Source organism: Aptenodytes patagonicus, chromosome W (genome assembly GCF_965638725.1).
Source record: "Aptenodytes patagonicus chromosome W, bAptPat1.pri.cur, whole genome shotgun sequence".
In the NCBI taxonomy this organism is placed as follows: Eukaryota; Metazoa; Chordata; class Aves; order Sphenisciformes; family Spheniscidae; genus Aptenodytes; species Aptenodytes patagonicus.
In genome coordinates this window covers 4,046,280-4,068,265 of record NC_134981.1, presented here as the reverse complement: position 1 = coordinate 4,068,265, position 21,986 = coordinate 4,046,280, and the positions used below count along the sequence as shown (strand labels likewise).

The window sequence follows — 21,986 nt, the reverse complement described above, 5'->3', positions numbered from 1 at the left end:
ATGGGAACAATGACTTAAACTCCCTAACCAAATAATTCAGCTTATACCAGGGAGGTGGGGAGGTAGCATTATCACGTCTTACAAAAATTCATCTCAATTTACAGACTGAAAAATGACAGCAAATTAAAAACTTGTAAGGTTACCTGGGAAAAAGCAGCAGAGCCAAGGCCAGAATCCACATCCTCTGAGCCTTTATCCAGTTAGTATACAACATAGTCCCCAAAATTCAACAATTTTTCCTCCTGACTCGAGGGGCAAGCTCCTTTGAACTATGCAGCATTTTGCTATTGGCCAAGTATCTTGCACATTTATATTTTTACACGTTGACCTACCTCAAATGACATGCCAATACTTTCTGCTTGGCATATCAACTCTGTAACAAATTACGTGGGTAAGTCATGTGGCTTTCTGAATTGCACAAGCTTAAAGCTGGCAGCCCTAAGTTTCTTTGTTTAATACTCTAAGATTTCCTTTTTCAGGATGACATTAATATTATAAGATGCTGTAACCTGAACTGTGTCTACACTAAAGCTTAACCTTAGTTACAGCAATTCAGTCCTCAACATCAGCCACAGCTGTGCAACAAACCAAGTTAACAGTTACATTTTAGTATTTTTAATAAAACCTCACTCAATTACACTTGAACACAACCACTACTCTTAATTTCAATCAACACTGCGTTAGAAGGCTAGAAAACTTAAGTCTTCAAATTCATCTTCTAAAGAATGACTTACCTACACTACAGCAAGGCCCAAACTGCTGTAATACGCAGCGTCTAGGCAGTGCCCTACTGATTGCACATATATTCTTCTGTACACAGATATCAGGAATAAGGTCTTGCTGCTAAAGTGGCCATTCAAGTAGGAAGTGCTGGTAGAGGAAAAATGTACTATTAGGAAAAAAAGCATTCTCTTATGCTCATATTAATCCTGCATCCTACCCTACACATCAAATACACTGATGCTGTGAATCAAACAGGAGAAAGCAAGCATAGTTTAACTTGAGGCTATAATTTTTAAGATAGTTTTGTAGTTCAAGGAAATGTGTAAGAGTAGATTTCAAACAGGTAGTACAAAACTGTCTTACTGATTGCTTACCTCAAGTTTAGAAATTAAATTTCATAGAGACTTGAAGTCAAACTTGACATGAATTTTTATTTCCCATTATATGTCCATGCAGCATCTAAAGGTGTTCTGCAACCTAGAATTTAAGCATGTCATTTTACATATATATAATTAGGGCCAGCATCCTTCTGTCTACAATGACACCATCCTGAACATTTGGAAACTAAGAAGGGCTGGACCCATTTATCTTTGGACAGGAGATGGTCTTAGAAAACAAGGCACCAGCTTCTGCCACCCCAGCTCCGAGAAAGACCCCAAGGGAGTTAGTGCAGTCTCTCAGAGCACTCTTGTTCTCTCTGCACACTAATCCAGACTGCACAATACAGCACTACAGAACATGGACCAGTTGAAAGCTGTCATCATAAAGTTCTTGAAAGAAACTCTCAACACAGATTAGAAGACACTGCAAAACGTCAGAAAAACACCCCCAAAGTCAACTCGCCACTTTCAGCAACAACGGACAGTTTCTCTTGCAGGACTGTCTCTTCACATTTTGCGTTCAGGCTGTGCAGGTGGACTCTATTCACCTGGCAAGCAGCTGCCTGTCTGTTTGCAAGGCCTGACATTCGGGCTGCACAACACCATTTACTAAGAGGAAGTCGGGAAGCTACACAGCAAGCTGCTGCAGGAGTACGTACGCACGGGGCAAACTCTGAGATGAAGAGATGTCACACACAACAGGAAGCCACTACAACGCACACCATCATTCTGTCCCTACTGCCCTGCGGAGGCCAGAGCCTGGCGCGACACACTTAGAAACCACCAAAAACTTCCTTTAGTCTTTTACAGAGAATGTAAAGACAACATTCAAGCCCCACCATAATTACGGGACTGAGAAGAGCAAGGGCAATTTGATCCTCCTGCTACACCTTTCCAGTGAACACAGCCGAAGTCTTCACAGCACCAGCTATCACAAGCAGGATCAGGGGATTTTGAAGCTAATCTTGGCCAACACTCCCCAAAATCTCAGCCATCTCTCACCATACTTCCAGGAAAGATCACTTTGGCCTTGTTCTAAAGCATTATTTTTACTGAAATTCCAACAAGAGAAAAGCAGAGGGGGCTCTGCTTCATCCTCAATAATCCTGTCATGAGAAAAAGGAGTCAGCTTATCAACAAACAATTTACAAGCACGCTCTTCCTGTAATCTTAGCAATAAAAATGGTGCTTTAGTGTATTCTGATGTACTGTCTTAAATATCTATACTTATTTTAGAAAGCTTAAGATGTTCAACTATAGTCTTCAAACATTTATAGAACCAATTTACATCTAAGTGAATGCATCCAGACTGAAATATGGTATATGGTTTGAGGACGTTCTTTATATGTAGCAGTTCTCAGCTTGTGAGCTATGATTAAGAATCAATGCCCATCCCCAGTGTGAAGAGTGAATTATCCCAGCTCTGCTACAAACTAACAGACAGTGCCAAGTTCTGTTTCTGGGAAAACAGACTTCACCTCTGTCTGGATAGCAATGTTATTTTAGGATCTACCGTGCCAATCCAACCGCCTGCTGTTGTCCTCTTAGCTAACTCGCTCATAGTTCAGCAGCAGATGTTGGGCACTCTCCTAAAACAGTTTCCAGAGGAACTTTCCACATGCCACCCCCCCAGTGTAATTGTTGAAATCACCCATATCCTATGGCTTTAACCTGAGAAGGAATACAAATTTCTGTATTGCTATCCTCTGAAGTAACCTATTTTGGGGAAAGATCTTAAAGCTTGAAAACAATCTATTCTAGAAGCCACATTAGCTTGACAACTCTGCTCTACGGGTGATCAAAAGCATCCCTAAAACTAGGTTACCGCATGCAGCTATGTGATCACTTTCCTGACAAATATTCCCAAGGAATTAAAAAAAAACCAACCATGCTAAGTGGTAGCACAGGTTATATTCGAGAAGAACTGTGCCCTTTAGACCTAAATTAGAAATTACTTTTTACTCAGTTATGTGAAGAAAACAAGCATCAAAATGTCGTCATTTTAAAAGATTTGTTTGCTCTCAAACAGCAGTTCCAAGCCAGTTGTCCCATCTTTAAACAGGTCTTTTCTTTGCCTAGTTTACTTTTGCAGTTAACTCCTTTGTAGATGCTTTGATCAGCACTAACAAGTTCCATGTATGGAGGCTTCTATTAACTAATAAAGAGAGCCAGCCTTCAGAAAACAATTTTAACATGTGCCATAAGCTATGCCTAGGTTGCTTATCTTATCCACAATGCTAACTCACAGCAGGGAACGAAGAAAGGGCTGCAGGACAAGCAAGCGAAGGAGTAACATCAGCAAAATAGAGAAATACATAGTTTCTTTAGATAATTTTGACCATGTCAAATGGTCTTGCCTTCACACGTTTGATGAACTTGCACCAGATTCTGCAGTTTTAAGTATCTGAATCCTTGTAAAATACACCAGAAGTACAACAAAATTAAGATGTACTGGATTTATTTCCTGGACACTGTAAGCAAATAAAAGAAGTCAAGTGTCAATAGCATTAGTCACTTTAAGACCAAGAGCAGCCTTTTAGGCTCAGAAGTCACATGGAAAAGAAACTCCTGGATATGTAGATTTTTGCTTCACAAAAAAAAAAAAACATTACAGCCTTCAGAAGCAGTCAATATACTACTACATTTTTACTTTCTTAAGGAAAAAATATTAAAAAGGTATTCTGAATGCAATGCTTAAATACCACCGCCACGCTATTTCCTCAGGAGAATCAGGGTGTGATTGGTTCCATGACAGCAGTTTAAAGAGTTATCAGCCTTCACTATTGGCTGAAGTGAAAGATATGCAACAGGTATGGTTTTAAAATACTACTTCATCCTAGCAAGCTCTAAGAAGCAGCAGTGCTAGTGAAATTCATCAGTAAGTAGCTCCTAATTTCAATGCCAACCAGCCACTTCACTTGCAGCTGTCTGCTTCACATTCCCAACACTCCCTCACAATCTTCCATATTCCCAAAACCATGGAACCCATTGCAGGGTTTCTTCTTTGCCTCTGGATGGTACAAAAAAAATGCAGAATTCATCTCATATTTGAAGCAGAAGCCAGGTGCTTCAGAAGTCTAATTGTTGACTGTAAATTCCACAAATCAGCTACATTCTTCAAAAAACAACGGCAGGATTTGAGCCCCTCTCACTTAAGTCAGAATTGGGAGGCTGCAGAAAAAGCAAAAATAAGCTTCTGAAAACCAGGAATCAGAGCAAGGGATGCTATCCTCATGTTAAGCAAGAAGGACAGAGGGCACAGATAAGACTGCATTTTCTACATACATATTGAACTGTTAAGCAAGAAAAAACATTTTTCACATAATACCTTCTAAAACTCTAATGCCACAGCAGGCTGGAAAGCAAGGGTTTGACAGGAGTATTAGCCTTCTCTCTGCGCTGGAAGCAACTGCTGCATTTTGCCTAAGACTCTAAAGCATTTGCATGGTACTAGCACCCCAGCAAAGAATCTCTGAATTGGGATTTAAGGAAGTTGGTCTTAAAACCTTACTTCAGCCAGTAATCTGCCAGATCACTTTCCATCAACATTCAACATTGCTTTGCTTTTGCACTGTAGTTTCCTCTAACAAAGCAGTGATAAAATTTGCCTCCTCTGCAGACACACAGGACCTCCCATTAAAGCTAAGATTCAAGTGTTAAGTCCCATTCCACACACAGTATCAAAAGCAAGTTTACGTAGTAACTGTAGTATAACTACTACTATTAACAGCAACACAAATTCTATCCGTTCAAGAAGAAAGTTAAGTTATCAATCAGGAAGTTGTTTGATGCTGTATCAAACCCTTCTACAGTACTGAGATGAGTACGCAAACATCTGGAAAGAGAAAATGGAGGTATACTGTTATAGATGCATCTTTTAGCTGCCCCCTTCCTCCCAACTACAAATAGCCTTTGTCAGGGCATGCATGAAAGCTATATTCACTATGCAGAGCTAAAACGAATGAAAGCTAGAGATGCTGAGATTGATGGGAGGCACCTATCTCTTCTTTATCCTCCCGCATATGCCGGAAGGAAAAAAGGTGCACCTATACATTGAGTGATCTCATATGCCTCAGTTCAGCATTGCATCATGCAGACCACGTCAGCAGTAGAACAGGGAAGCTGCCAGCAAGGAGATGAGATACAGCAGTGCTCTGCGGGTTCAACAACGGGTAAGCGAAAGCAGAGTGCAAGACGGAATCTTCTGGGGAAGACTGGATGGGTTACAACATGCAATAAATGAGGACTACAGTTGTACCTGGGGAGTACTCCATATAGGCAGGTCATCTCCATTACTACTCATCCTTCATATAAGATAAGGCCCTAAATACAGTTGTCACATTACCCAAATGTTGGCATGGAAGCAGAACTCAGCATGTGATACGGATGTACGCAGTTACAGCTCAGGAAGGACACAGTCAGTTCTGCATTAGTTTTCAGATATGTGTGCTCTAGAGGAACATAAGACATCACAAAGGGGTCTAAACTCAATGCTTCCCTTCCCCTAGTCTTTTTTTTTTTTTAATTTTAAAAATATAGGAGCTACAACATCCCAGGTCAACATTATCCCAAACCTACTCCAACCAAACTCTATTATTAGTTGTACATTATCAGGCATTTTACAAAAGCAACCACATTTTGGTAAGTTTTATTTAAAAGAAGCAAGAAGAAAGCATGAAGCAGATCTATTCTCTTTCTAAGACAGAAAAACCACACAGCTGGTCACACCAAAATACTGGGACACTGAAACTAGTCATTTGTGTTTCCCTACTTTGGAGTCTAATACTCCGTTCGGTCACCACTGAAATTACTTTTTAAATAATGAAGACAGACTATGAATATGCCAGCTGACTGTTTGCTACGCGGCATGGTTTGGTTTGTTAAAGGCTTGGATTTTAGCTATCACTAGTTACAAAGTATTTATTTCAACAGAACAATCCGTGCTAATAAGGAAGAAACTGCTCCATTAGGAGACAACTTATACAAATGGATGCTCATGCTCTGTTTCGTCACTGACTGCTTCTTGTGCTCCACTTGTGCCAAAACTGCAAGGGAGAGCACAAAGACGGGATCTTAAATTCTACCGAATTACGTATTTTAGAAAAGTGAACTCACGTGCCAACATTTAGTTGTAGGATACACAGGGATTATGTGATTAGAATCCCGCTGGCTTGCTGGGAGGAGTCAGCAAGATAACTACAAATTACTTAGAGGGCTAGTGTCAAAAGGACCTCTGTACTTATTTAGCCTCTGCTCTAGATTACTGACCCACTTATGAAGAGCTAAGCACCCCTGCTGTGCGATGCCAACACCCACTCCATCTGTTTGCTTCTGCTTTCTCACAACCTCTATTAGTCTGCGTAAGAAGTTGTGTTAATTACCACATGAGCAGCTTTTCCATAGTACACACAGTATCAGCCTCACTTAGTATGTAGTCACCTTGACAAACAGCGCAGAAACAGAACAATCCTAATCGCAGCAGGATTACCAATGACATACAAGAAGCATATGCAGATTTCTGAAGAGGCAATTTAGTTCAGCTTTTGTCCAAGCTGCTCTCAGTTTTGAGAAAACCTTGTAGGTGTTTATTTGTTTTAGGTGTCAATGATGAAAAAGTATGGTAGAGTTAAGTACTGCATCAACTCTCTGGAAATCTCCAAGGGGACCAGAAATTTCTGAAACCGCAAGTGAAACTTCTGTTGAGGGAATAATGGAACAGTTGCAAACAGAAGCATCCCACAACACTTGTCAATATTTACACTAAGTTAAACAGTATTAGTAATTAAATCTAAAGCTAGTTAAAAAAAAAACCCACACAAAACCAAACACAAAAACCCTCCCCAAGCAGAAGAATGTTTTGAAAGTTAGCCCAGCTGTCACATCAGAACTGCACCTCAACAGCTTACCACCTCAAACTTCCTACTGACTAGGAAGAAAAAAAAAGTTTCAAATTCAGCATTTTATTATTTATCCCTGCTGATCTGCAGATCTTTAAGACGTTCATTAAAGTGGGTCCTCAAGCAGCAGTTTCATTAACGTACTAAATCCAAGAACAAGAATCTCCAGAAGTCATTACAGTAGTGAGTTGACATTTGTTCTTTCTTGGGAAACCAGACTACTGTTGTCAAAGTGAAATAGTATCAACAGTCCAAAAGCCAACTATGAAACTCAAGAATTCTGTATAGCACTGCTGGCAACCCTGATATCTCACCCCTTAATACCAAAGCCATTTCTTAGTTTAAAATTAAACCCTGTATAATAGCCAACACCACTTGAAGAGCTCTCTAGCTACCAGCTTACCCCTAAGGTAATCAAGAAAAGTAAAACCTAGGTCCAGTCCTTTTTACAGCTGACTGGACAAGAGAGAATGAGAATCAGAACAGTACATCACAGCCCAGCAAGAACTGCTGGTCACAACATGGAGGCTATACAGAGTACAATAGAGCTTCATATTCTGTTTTAAAGAATTATTTACTATTACTACTTTAACACAAAAGGTCACGCAAGCAGGAGGAGAGATTCAAATACAGACAAGTAGACTAGGAAAACAATGATATATTAGCATACTGTTTGTATCTTCCAACATCATCTGCAAAATGAAATTTCGACAATTATTCTTCTGAAGTAGCAATATTTACTATTACTACTACTATCCCCAGTACCCCTGCAGGAGAGCTCTAGGAAGTCTAAGAGCTCTAAAAGTTAGATACACATATTATTATCAAGTGCATGGCATATTTGGCTTCTGTCGTATGAAATGCCTTCCAATTAAGCATTTTGTCTTTGTCGTGGTAAAGACTTGCTAAATACATAGTCATCTCATGTCAAGTCAGGAAATATATATCCCTACAGGTTTCAATCTTCGTCTACTGATATACACTAAGACAAGAAAGCTCCAATATTTTATTTCTGATTGTTTTCCAGCTGGCAAAAGGAAGAAAGAAGAAGGGAAACCCACAGAATTTTGGGACTGCTCTAGGGAAGAAAATACATGGGGGGCAGCATTAGAAACAAATTTGTGAACAGAAAAGAGAGAACAGAATTAAAGTAGTAATTCATTCAGAGCATACTCATGATTTTCCCAGAAAGCTGTGTCAATTCTAAAAGAGAATGCTAAAACCATTATCAGATAACACCTATAACCCATTTGATACATGGAAATCATTACTGACACCAGTCAAATCTAGCTTGCGCTATGATTAATGCAAAGCTTAAAAGTAGCTGGGATGAATGTGCTAATACAGAAAGTAAGGTCGTAAACCAGACGCAGTTTCTCTCCCCTAGAAATTATTTTAAGAGTCGAGGGGCCAAGTGCCCAGAATATTTCTGTGCCACCAGATCCTCTAACTTTTTCACAGAAAAACACACCTGTGAAGTGATTTGATACTTATGTCGCACGTACTGAGCTTACACATGCACCTTAGGGGGATTTCTGTACAACGCGAATCGAGAGCAGACTGCATTATACTTACAGACGTAACCCTTGCCTCTCGCACAGCAGTTGCTATGAATTAAGTTGAGAAAGTCAAAGGGGTAGAATGCAAGTCACTCACCTAAATGTATATACATATCAGGAGCAGAAGAGCAGTTCTAGAAATACTCCAAGTTATTAAATAAAAAGCACTTTCATTAACCAATAACAAATAATAATTACAGTAAATAAACTGGTCTTCAGACAACCTGCCTCCAAAGATAAAACGTCCCTTCAAAAGGGAGAATGGATGCAGCTTGTACAACTTACATGAAACTACAAGTGAAAATAATTAGATGACTGAAGTGTTGACCAAGGAAAAACTAGTCTTTTTTTTTTAACTGGAAGTGTAGGTTCAAGTATGCCCCTCCGATTATAGACAGGGTTATAAAATAAAAGCATAAGGCAGTGCTACAAACTAAGAGCTGTGCTAGGCACCACCAGAATACATATAAATTGGAATCTACGTAGTAATGAAAATTGAAATGTAAAGTTATTATTAGAAACTGTGACTTTACAAAGCATGTGATTCAGTTGTAAGCAAGCACTACGTAAAACCAAAATAGGTTTTAAAGAATTTTTAAAGAACCAAAAGCATGCAACTGATTTTTTAGTCATTTGTTCACAGGATAGCCGAAACATCCATTTCATCATTTCTTAAGTGGTTGTAACAATTTCAAACACAACAGCACTTACCTCGGTATCGTCACACATTTTGTATTGCAATTCTGAGTGGTAATTGCCTTCTCAAGCTCATCCAGCTGTCCTGTTTTCTTTAGCTTCTTGACCAAGCTTTTCACTGCTTTTTCACACCACTTTTCCTCCTGACCATTCTGCTCACCACCACCAGCCCCTCCAGAGCCACCAGCAGATTTTTTCCACCCCAGAAGTCTCTTCACAACTGGTGGAGTGAATGGCAATATGGATGACATGACTTTCACCAGACAGAACACTCAGCAAGCAATAAATTAGAGATTCCCGTCTGAGCCCTAAAAACACAAACCAAAACAGACACGTTAGCACTGAGGTTTCACATGAAACAAATACCTTGCTTAGGACCTCTCATTACCAAATGCTATAGGACACTGCATCCCCAAACAAGTCAGATAATACTTCAGAAGTAGTCTGCATCATGGTTAGGTACTTCATCAATAGTTAAAATGCAAGTCTGCTGCAGACTCTCCAACAGTTAGTGCAGACTAAGGTTACTGTTGGATTAGACATTTCATTTTTCCTCAAGTCTTTCCTGGCTAAAGTCAACTCCAGCAAAAATACAGAAGTTAACTTGAGTCTAGCTTTGCACCTAGGCTGCCTGGTTTTAGTCATTTATTAAAATTTTCCACAAGTGATTGACAAATTGCATACACATATATGCATGTTCTGCCCGTCTCCAAATCAATTTAGCAAGCAAAATTGTGTTTGGAATGTCATTTAGTCATTACGGCTTGACAGAAGTCTTCCAACAGCCAGCCATTTCACGAGCCTTTTCTCATGTTGTTTGTCATGTTTTAAATAACTACCAATTTTTGTTCCACTAGGGACATCCAATTTGAAATTCACTCATAAGTTTGGTAATAAGCTTATTCCCATCTTTCTTTCAATCTAGAGTTCAACGGCCTACAGATAAGGAATCTTCTCAACTGGCAGTACCTAAAATCATCAAGTCTTTCAAAATTCATTAAGGATATTTAAAAATCTTAGTTTGCAGGCACCCGAGTAGAAGAACTGTCTGTTTTTGATTTTGATAGCCTTTTATTCAGTATCAACTACCCAATCAGGATGTTTATATAAAATGAAAGATTAGAAAGGATGCTGAAACTTGGGCTATGTTTAGCATTCACTGCGATTTGCACTTCAAATAATTTAGAAGAGAAATTTAGAAAAAACATCTTGGTTTTGCAGCTTCTATTAAGCTAGTTTTCGGTATTAAAACATAAGTCCCAAATCAACCATATTATTTCAGGCAGAAAGCTGTTAGAAATTGCTTGAAGACGTAAGGGTCCCATGGATAGAAGTATGGCACTGAAGTCAAACCCAACCTTATTTCCAGGCAGCAAACGGGTATTCGAACTCCAGAAAGGTACCTTATTTCCAAGCTGTGTAAGTTAGTTCAGTCAGCTGAAAATACCTTGTCTTAGCTAAGAGCTAACACCACCTTCAGGCTACTCGATTTGAGCTTTCAAGGCAGCTTACATGTCTCTCCATCCTTTACAGGCGCACGCCTCACTTCTATCCAAAATACACCAACTTCATCTTATTGAAATTTCCCATCTGCAAAACAGCATGGTTGACTTGGGATACTTCAGGATATAGCATTCATGGCTAATTTATGCCTTGTCACATCTCTGCTGCTTCAGAGAGGACCAACAAGTCAAACACTAGATCATATTCTACAGGTAACTTTAAATCATAACTTCTCAACTTCCACAAAACAGAACATTCAGTAGGAATGACATTTCAGTTTCAACTAAATCATACCTCCATACACCAGCTTCTGAGAGCACCTAAAATACGACTGAAGCAAGAATTGTAGTTTTCTGGGGTCAAGGAGACAGAGGTTCCAATTAACAGAGACTCAAGAGTAACACTGGTAATTTATGCAAAAAAAACCCCTTCAAAATAATCGATCCTGAATCACAGAATGGTTTGGGTTGGAAGGGACCTCTAAAGGCCATCTAGTCCAACCCCCCTGCCGTGGGCAGGGACATCTTCAACTAGATCAGGTCGCTCAGAGCCCCGTCCAACCTGACCTGGAATGTTTCCAGGGATGGGGCATCCACGCCCTCTCTGGGCAACCTGTCCCAGTGCCTCACCACCCTCAGCGTAAAAAATTTCTTCCTCATATCCAATCTAAACCTACTCTCTTTTAGTTTAAAACCATTGACCCTTGTCCTGTCAGTAGAGGCCTTGGTGAAAAGTCAAAGCATTCATTTTCACACAAGACTATAATATGAAAAGAACTTTTATTCTTTCAGAAACGTTAAATTATTACAGAATTGTCCCCGATATTTCAGACTGCAGGTTTTGCAGCCTGCAAAAGCATTGCACTGGAGCCCCGGCTGCAGCAAACAAGAAAAATAAACTCAATATCCAACATTTTCAAATTAAACACTAAGACACTCAGGGTACGGTTTCATAGGGAGCCAAGCCAACACAACAGCTTCCTGCCACTGGAAGCCCAGGTCTCCTTCCTTTCTTTCCTATGGCACCACCACCACCTCAGCACCACTAATACCTTTGCACAAAGACTCAGCTAGGTAACCAAGTAAAAACTGATCAAGTTGGGTTTTTTTGCCAAGTTAGTTCTCTTTCAGGTTAACACGTTGCACCAGCTCACACATGGTACTCTAAGTTGAGGTGAGTTACAGGAGCATGGATGGAAGGCTCCAGCCCCAGCCTTCAGCAGCGGTGTTAGGGTTGACTGCATCACTGGAAATGCAACCTGGGCATGCACTTTAATTTAGATCATTTATTTTGGTGGCAAAGCCAAATTAAGAAGTCTTAGACCCTTTTCCACATGATCTGAACTGTTCGCGGGCCTGGGAGTGAACCTCATTAGAACCCTAATCCAGTACACTGGGTAGCTCCAGAGATGAAACAGGAGGCTTGCATGGCCTCGGCTGTTTTAAGAAACACTCACACTAGGTTTCTGAAACAGGGAACGACAGTCACTTGGAGCTTTGTAAAAAGACTTCAACATTTGAGCAAGGCCAACATTAGGTGCTTCAGAGGCACACGCAAGAAATTCAGAAAGACCAAACCAAAGAGGATAGCCTCTTTTGCTGCAAAGATCCCGTTTTAAACACTAGCAACTGATGGTTTAATATCTGAACATCAAATTCAATGCCGACAGATGTAGGCAACCGAGTACCAGTATCATTGCTTATCCACACCCCAATTCTTCTGCTGTTTATTGACACATAATATACGTATTTCCTGTTCTTTACCTTCAGATTTGACACCTTTCAATGCCCCACAATACTCCTTTGACTATCAGCCTTATAAAACACACGCTTCAGTAGGGTCTCATTTACCACCAAGGTAAATTGCCTATTCTTCCAGGCCCTCTAAACATTCTCAATGCTTTTATCTAATTTCTCAGCTTTACAATACTCCTTGTGATGAGGTGTCCAATTTTGCAGTATTCTCTCCCTTAAGACATAACACTGATCTATATATCACTTTCTGTATTCTCTGGTGCTTTACTTTTTTTTTAAACTAAGATTTGCTTTTCTGCTTCAAATGCACATTGAGTGATTTAAGTCTTGCAGGGGGAAAGAATTTAGAAACCCCATACATTTCAGTTTTTCTTGATATTTGAACTCTCATACTATTTTTGACATACTCAGAGGCAAAAAAGAAAAAATCTTTCTTTTCCCATTTCCAAAGGACTGTCAGCTCAGACCTAACTAATCAGAAATTTCCAGATGTTATACTTAGTTTTAACCAGTTCCCTTGCAGACCTTTGCTCATGCAGTTTCTGTAGATGTCAGAAAGCACAGGTTGATCTGCTACCCCTGTGAAAATTAAGCTTTTTTTTTAAAAAAAAAGCAAAACCACAAAGGGACACACTTAAAGAGCCCTTTATTACAATGATTATTGCAGCTTAGCAGCTGTTTAAAAAAAAAAAACAAAACACAACATACACCACAGCTGCAGACTAAGAGTCTGGGAGGCTTAAACTACCTTCTTCCTTCTAGGTATTGTTTTGCCATGTCAGGGATTTGCCAGGAGTATCAATAAGAATTTCACTTAGTTATTCCAGTAGTGACCCCATGTCTTTCAAAGGCTGAGCAGAGAGAATGTGACACAAGTAGGACAGGACTTCATTCAGCTTAATACTTCGGCCGACTGCGATGAGTACTCATAAGAGAATACTTCAGCCAGCTTAATTTATGTAAAAGTGGTACTCTGCTCCAAGCCTAGAGGAGGCGCTGCAAAGTACAAGGCATGGTTAGGCTGAACTGGGAGCAATTTTGATAAATGCAAATTATGCAAGGAAAAAGCAGCAATAAAGGCATTAATAAGAAATACCCTACTGGGTCAGAAAAGCAGTGCATCTAGTCTTGTGCTCTGTCTCCAAAGGTGGCAAAAGGACACCCTACTCAAGGAAAGCAGATGAGCCTGGCCATTTTATGTAGCCCATTCTCCCCATAGTTCTTCAGCATCTTAAACTGCTACAGCAGGAAATTAAAGGCTACATTCCTGCCTATTCCCTTTAGCACCCATTTATGAACCTGCTGTCCACAAATTCATCTAACCGCTTTTTGAACCTGCCTCCACAACCTCTTGTGGCAGACAGCACCAGAGTTTAACTGCCCACTGCCTGAAGAAGTACTTTTAGCTGTTTTAATTTGATCTCTTTCTAGTGTCAGAAAGTGCCCCTTGTTCTACCACTGCAAGCTTTGCTGAAGAACTGTTTGTATTCATCTCGTCCACAAGCTTCATGATTCTGTACATTTGAATCATGTCCCTCCCTCAAATAGAAGACTATCAGCCTTTTGTCACAAAGAAAGTATCTGAACACAGCTCATACAGTTTGGGAAGCTCCTCTGGACAGATGCCAAGCCTGAAAAAGCTTTACTACTTCAATTAAATTACAAGTACTTGAAGACATTTCATAAGGACTGATCTAAAGACCACAGAAAAAAACTCTATCAGTCTATGGTTATCTTTTCACTTATCTTTTTGGTCATATTATCCTAAAGCTCTCAACATTATAACTAAAATAAAAAGTACGAAGACAGAAATCTACACCTCATGAGGAATTTGGACATAGAAGGCAGACAGCACATGTCTGCTGCTGAACATCTGGCAGGAGCTCAAATAAAAATGAGGAGCCCTACAGTTGCGTTGGGTTCTATCTGTATCCACCTAGACAGTCTCAGACAACATGTTTACACCAATGGGTTTAGGAGTCACTGTTGCAGCTCATTTTTTGACCAGCAAATCCCATTTCAATTCAGCACCTGTAACTTTTGCCTTCAAACTGATACAGTAACATAAGGAGTTTTGATCTTTGCTCCTAAAGAATCATCCTCTCATACACTGTCACTGTTGACACTAGCCTCTTGCTAAAAACATTCCTCTAGTCTTTTCGTGGATGAAGAAAGCGTACAAGGAAAAAGATATAAAATGCTTTTTCCCCCAAATGCACCCAGAAAACAATCTTTGCCAACACTGCAAGAAACATCCCCACGTTGCTAAAATGGCTGCAGATTAAATACACGCTAAACATGTAATACGCCTTTTTCCTTGCAATACAGTTTTTGTGATTTCCTTGTAGTCTACAGCCAACCATCTCCAAAAACTGAGTACTCATTCAGTTTGCTTTTGCTTTTAAGGACCTTAAATGTGCTTTGCCGTTGCTTATTCTCTGCACTGTCTCTCCCTTGCTCACTCTCTTCTACTGAGGCCCAACATCATAGCCCAAATCTGATCTTTTACCTTCCTGTGTACTGTTCCCACTACAACACACCAACATATTGGGACTCTGTGAGTAATGGCAGGGAGATTTTCAAGACCCCTTTCTGAGCTCAACTATAGCTGAGCTACTAGTATCAAGGCAGCAGTGCGACACAGAGCAGAAAGCTTCCACTATTTTATCCCTTTCCACGTTCTCTGGATCATGCCTTAAAACTGCAGCTTTGAGTACTCAAGGAGTACTCACTCTCTTGCCCAGAGAGGTACGAGTGTTTCTTTGGACTGCTGGAACATAGGGAGCACGTGCTGTTATCCCCAACAGATTAATACTGGAAAATTTACAAATTGCCTAACTTTGGTGGTATTTGTTTTATCTCTGCCCCTGTAGTGTATCTCTGCCTCCTGATGCACACGTTTCTATAGTTGGTCAAACAGTGTCATAGTTGGCAACTTTTAAAGTCACAGTTTGAGTCATGTCTGCTATTATTCCATTCTACCGTGGTTCTCTGGAACAAGTATTAAGTATTAAGCTCATGATCCCAGCAATAACTAAGCATAAAAGATGAAAACCTTAAGGGCAGCATGCTAGCAGACTAAAATCTTCAAGGGAAATTTTCCTTTCCTGAGTGTCTGGAACATACTATAAACACATTGGTGCTACCAAAAATATCAAGTGATTTCTGGCTGATTTCTTCTAAAGCCTTATGCAACATATTTCATATCAGTCTGCTTATTCATCTTAAACTTGAAATAAAGAAATCTGATCTCTCTTGGTTTTACTAGAAGTATTCTGGCTTAGAGGAATTTCATTTGCGAGAGCTCTTCTGGAATAAAGAGGACAGAAGTTAAGCTCCTGAGGAAAGAAGATCGAGGAAAATAATTTGTGGCATTTGAGAGAGAGTCTACAAGTTCATTTCCTCCCTGTTTTAGTCCCATTTTTGTGATTTTTTTTTAAAAGGCAATTTTTTTTTTCATTAATCCTGGAATTTGGACAAGTTTCTTTTTCAATTTCACCAAGTGCACAATGTTTCAGATCTTTTAGAAGATCTAAATCTGCATCCCTGTGATATTAGTGGCTTCAGAATAAGGTAACATTAATTGAAGCACAGTCTATTTAAGGCAGTATCAAGACCTTACGTTAGGCTAAACAATACTGAGAGTTGAAGTTTTAAAGGACATAGCTTATGCAGTACTGCATATGTCTCCTATATTAATCCAGAGTCATTAAGACTTAGAGAAACGATAAAACAAGTATTTCATCTTGCATTGAACAGAAGCAAAACAAAACTAATTTATGATCTGCTTCTGGATCCTTCAGGCTATGTCATTCCAAACAACAAGGAGAGAGTTTATTCTCAGCGGAATCTGAGAGTTTTCCCCAACGTTAATGATCTCAACTTGCAGGAAACCTGAATTCTGTATGCTGTTCAAACTAAAATCAAAGCCAGTCTTTTCCCTTTCAGATAGAATACACTCTAGTTAAAGCTCTCGGTGGAACGGACAAGGTGTTGTGGTTTAACCTGGCAGGCAGCTAAACACTACACAGCCGTTCGCTCACTCCCCCCCCCCCCAAGTGGAATGGGGGAGAGAATTGGGGGGGGGGGGGGAGTAAAATTCATGGGTTGAGATAAAGACAGTTTAATAGGACAGAAAAGGAAGGGAAAATAATAATCATGATAAAAGAATATACAAAATAAGTGATGCACAATGCAATTGCTCGCCACCCACCGACCGATGCCCAGCCCGTCCCCGAGCAGCAGTCACCGCCCCCTGGCCACCTCCCCCCAGTTTATGTACTGAGCATGATGTCCCATGGTATGGAATATCCCTTTGGCCAGTTTGGGTCAGCTCTCCTGGCTGCGCCCCCTCCCAGCTTCCCGCTGGCAGGGCATGAAGAGCTGAAAAGTCCTTGACTAGTGTAAGCACTGCTCAGCAACAACTCAAACATCGGTGTGTTATCAACATTGTTCTCATCCTAAATCCAAAACACAGCACTGTACCAGCTACTAGGAAGGAAATTAACCCTACCCCAGCCGAAACCGGGACACAAGGGAAGACATTTCACTACTTCTCTTGCACCCACAACCCCTCCAAAAACTGCCTGTTGAGATTCCAGAAGGGCTAATTCTTTCTTCCCCTACAAATGCATATTAGAGACACCTGGTTTTGTCATACTGGAGAAGCTCAAAACCTACTGCCACACACATACTTTTCTAAAGAACCACCACACGAGAAAGTGAGATGGTGCCCATCCTTCCCTCCTCATATTCAGGTCAGAGCAGGACAGCTTCAAGTATCCCCTTACTGGTTTTTGGGTGTTTGGGGTTTTTTTTGCTTTGGGGAAGGGGAATCCAGCCCTACTGAGCAATGCCCCCAGATCCACCCCCCAGTTCAGCTTTTCAGGCAATTAGGTCAGCAGTGGGAAGTGGCTCTAAAGAGCTCCCTCCCAAGGGGCTCCATCTGGCCAGCTCACAGGCCAAAGCTCTGAGAAGTAAAGCCAAGGTCCTGGTTCAGCTTTGACACGAGCCGATGAAATTCAAGGCAGGCTGCTTGTGATCTGGGGGGACAGGAGCGAATAAAATTCTTCCTCTGGGTCAGCTTTAGAACAAGGATTTTGTAACGTGCCTATACGCAGAATCAATTTACACATTAATTTTTATTATGCTCTAGTATTGCAATGCATCTTGAAACTGTGTAACTGTATTATCTTCATACAGCTCATTGAGAACAGAATTACCCACCTACTTTGAAAGTAGACTTTTTTCCTCTCACTCATTTCATGAAGTTTGATTATGAATCAAATGAGAAAACTCATGTTTCTCATACACAGAACTAAAATAAGCACGATCATGATGTTATGAAAGCTTCAGAAGCTGGGTTTGTCTTCAATTACTAAAGACTACTGCAAATTACAGACAAATGTAATAATGAAAAGCTATCTTGCTATTAGAAAATTAGCACACTGTATTAACACTATGCATTCATAGTACACTAAAATTGCATGCAACTGGAGACATGAGAAAGAAGAGATGTTAATTTTACTGACCTTTGATTAAACTACTAATAGGACTGATGTATTTAAGCAACTCTCCTAGAATTACAAAAGAGGAACATTACCACAACTGCAGTTGGCCAATCCACCTGTCTGCAAAGCAGCAACCTTCTTCCACGTACTTAGTATTATGAACAACCTCACAGTATTGCTCCTTAAAACTAAAAGGCCTCAATAGCCCCCACAAAAGCACCAAACAAGCACTCCAAACCACAGCAGTTTAAGCCCTTCTCACCTCATCTGTTTTGGCTAAAGTTTTCCATCCCGTAACAGGCAAGCGTCAGTTTATTTTAGAAAAGAAATACTCCTGGGCTAAATTTGACACGAATATTCACAGAACTGATCATCAGGTACCCAGGTACCTGTTTCTGTTTTTATCTGTATCGCTTAGCAGTTTCTCCACTTTGTTAAACCATAAATAATTGCACTTAGCAATGAGTTAATGCAAGTTCACTTTCAAAACAGGCCTAACATAAATGTTCTTCAGACAGGCCAGCCCCCCCCACCCCCTTGATAAGCAGAGTTCACTCTGCACTGAAGAGTTGTCTCACGTTAAGCTCGTATTGCTCCAGTGTCATTAAATCAAGCTTGAGCCCCAGACTAAACTGATAGGGGACCCAGGAGCTCCTGCTCTCTCGCAGCCTCTTCTTGGTCTTACTTCACACTGTGGCTGTCAAACACACATAATCATAATAAAATGTGATGAGGAACGAAGCCTTACTGTTTGTAACACAGTTTCTCTACTGGAAGTGGAGAGCAACGTTTAGGAAGGTTTTCTGCAGTAGCCAATTTCTTCTAGCCCAGAGAGTATTGAACACAGGGCTGCCTGTACTCTCCATTCTATTACAAAAAACTAATCCCATCGCATGACCTGCAGCAATTCAGTTTAACAAATCAACAATTACAAATATTTTGGCAAAGTAAGCTTAGGTATTGTTTGCCTCTCGGCACAGCTCACAACCAGTTTGTGGCTTTATGATAAAAGTCATTAAATCCAATCTGAAAAGCAGAATTTACACCTCACTTAGCAAGTCAGGCCCATAAATGGATGCTTTCAATTACAGGGCATTTACATGCACAATCATTAAGGCAGCGTTGAATACATTTGAAAACTCTAGAATACTTTTTATAATAATTAAAACTTTGCGTACTGTTCTTTATACAAACAAAACTTAGGAATTCTCTTCAGTCTCAAGCAGAGCTCAGATTCATTGTTATCCAGAACCTACTACAAAGCCTGTTCTCCCAGTACTTTTGTGGGAAAGGGATTAGAGAGATGGAAACAAGTTTTGTTTTTTAAAGTTGCTCTCGGTAGCAGAGGTTTTTTTGAGCTCCAATAAACTCAATTATATCAACTGGTGCTCAACACTTCTGAAAGATCAAGTGGAACAGGAAGATGGAGGAGGACCCAGGAGTGCCTTTCATTTGGAGATTCACTGTGTAATTCAAACTTATTTGATTTTGTTCATGAATCTAGCTTCTGGGTGGAGGAAAAGAAGAGATCAGTTAAGAGACCAATTTTTTTAACCTCATTTTTTCAATTGTGTTCTTCTTTTTATCATCAAACAGAACCTCAGGAAAGTTGACAAATTATTCTCCGAGATTATATTACACACACCCAGCTTCTTCCATAAAGAAAACCGGATCTTCAAACACTTTCATTCGTTTCGGTGACTATCAGTGTAGTCCAAGTCTGATCCACACAACTGCAGAACAACAATCAACTACGAGGTTACTCTATTAAACATCCCAATATGTTGTTAAACATGTGCTTAGACTCATCTTTGAGTTAAGTTTAAACCACCTTAAATGAGATCCTCCCCTTCCTCTTTTTAAAGGCATTTGTAACTAATGCTATCTTTCATCACGATAGTGCTAAGCAAACGGGGGGAAGGGACTTCAAAAACCTCCCCTTTACTTACATTCTCATTCCCCTCTAATTCACTACAGTTTGTAAATGCTAAAGTTTTAAAGCTACGCCTCAGAACAAACACACACACACAAATAATCTACTCAAGCACCATGCAAGCTCCAAAACTGCGATAAAGCATAGGAAAGTCTAAACAGCAACCTTGTTCTGCTAACAGAAGCCTTTTGCCTTAACAAGGTTTTTTTTTTTCCTCCCCTTCAGTCTGGAGAACAGAGCAAAGACTAATCAGTCTCTCACTACAGAGTCCAGCCCCCACAGAAATAATGTCATGAATCAGTCTGAAAGTACAGCTCTCCAGGCTAAGAGAGGAACACTTAAGAACAGAAAAACCTGCTGTTATGTGCGGTCTCCTAATAAGCTGTCATTATAAACTTCTTGCTACGGATGGAATCTGACTCGTTTATAACTATGAACTGTGACAACATGAGCTTTACACGCAACATACACAGTTTGTAGCATTCACTAGCAGCATTTTCAGAAATACTTGTTTGGTAAACCCAGGAAGCAAAACTTTTCCTTAATGCTATCCACTTGTTTGTAAAGTATTTGAAAAGCACAACACACGTGTTGTGGGGTTTTTTTAGTCAAAAACTGTGATGGACAACCAAAAAGACATGAGACTAGGCTGCAGTCTGAATCCCAGCTGTTCAATTCAACAGCTCTCCAAGACTATCACAAGGGCTCTTCACCCACTTTTTTTTTTTTCCTTCTTGTATTTCCCCGGAGTGAAGACTAAAAGACCGTACTGTGTCACACTTCTTCTCTTGCCCTCCACTCCCCACCAAAAATTACAATTAGGAACTCCACAACTCTGCAGTAACACCAACGACTTGTATTTATCACAACACAACTTCTCCCATGTGCTTATCAAGGTGGGTGAAACACTCAGCAGATGATGTTTGTTTACATCTTACAATGCATAGATAGCCACAGCACTAAAACCGGTGCCATGAAGAAAACCACTAATCTCGATCCACATGTACACGTCTCATGTAAGCTGTGCGTGTTTCACATCCATGGCTCTGGACTGGGAGAGGAACAGACAAAAGGGCACTGGTTGAAGCAAAGCCTGCAATCCTAAACACTTCTTTGCAACTTGCTCCTAACTTTCTCCGCCACCCCGGCACGAAGTTCTGCACACCTGATCTCTGCAAGAAAAAAAGACCGGGCAGAGAGGGAGGGGGAAAGGGAGGAGAAGCAGAACTCCCCCCCCCCCCCCCCCCGCCTCGTCGCCCCCCATACAGACTCCAGGGGGGGGGGCACAAGCCGGCCCTTCCCACCCTTCACCGCCCCGCGTCGGGGGCTATTCCGGCGTGTGGGCGGCGGGGGGTGACAGCGACCTTCCCCCCCACCCCCCTTCCCCTCTCGCAGACCCAGCGAGCGGCCGGCAGGAGCCGCCCCCCTCGCCCCACGCGGCCGTTTCCTCCCGCCGGCAGAGGCAGCCCCCCCCCCCCTCCCCGCCAAGCCCCGGGGCCGCCGCCGGGGCCCGCCGCCGCCGGGGCCCACCGCCGCCCGCCGCCCTCAGCGCCGGCCGCGTCCCACCACAACAAAGGGGGAGGAGGGCGTGGGGAGGCGCCCCCGTCCCCCCGCCGGGACCAGGCCCGTTCCGTCCCCCCCCGGCCCGTACACAGCCGCCGGGGCACCCCTTCCCGAGGAGCGGCGGCCCGGCGCCCCCCTCCCGCGGCGCGGCCGGGCCGCCCGCCGAAACCGCCCCGGGACCAACCTCTTCCTCGGCGAGCTGCGCGGCCGCCCTCCTCCCTCAGCGCTGCCTTCCCCTGCGCGCCCGCCCTCCCCGCGCCCATTGGCTCCCGCCGTGCCCCGCCCCCGGCGGTGGGCGGGGAGGCAGCGCACTGGCTGCGCCGCCCGTCACTTGAGAAAGAGAGGGCGAGGATTGGGCAGCGGCCGCGGAGGCCCGACCCGCCCCGCCGATTGGCGGATTGAGCCGCCAATCGAGTGCCCGCGGCGGAAAAAAAAAGAAGGCGAGAGAAATTAAAAAAAAGACGCGAG

At 41.7% G+C, this 21,986-nt stretch overlaps 1 protein-coding gene across 3 annotated transcripts in view; it reads right to left on the bottom strand.

Annotated features, from left to right (window-relative positions):
• The window catches only part of LOC143171883 (mothers against decapentaplegic homolog 2), a 52,445-nt gene extending 30,671 nt beyond the window's left edge, over positions 1-21,774 (bottom strand). For all 3 annotated transcript variants that reach the window (XM_076361018.1, XM_076361020.1, XM_076361019.1), the window contains exons 1-2: positions 21,703-21,774; positions 9,271-9,563 (exon numbers count right to left, since the gene is read on the bottom strand). In XM_076361018.1, coding sequence (XP_076217133.1) covers positions 9,271-9,506 — 236 coding nt within the window. In that variant the 5' untranslated portion in view covers positions 9,507-9,563; positions 21,703-21,774. The remainder of the gene's footprint in view (positions 1-9,270; positions 9,564-21,702) is intronic.
• Between the last annotated feature and the right edge of the window lie 212 nt (positions 21,775-21,986).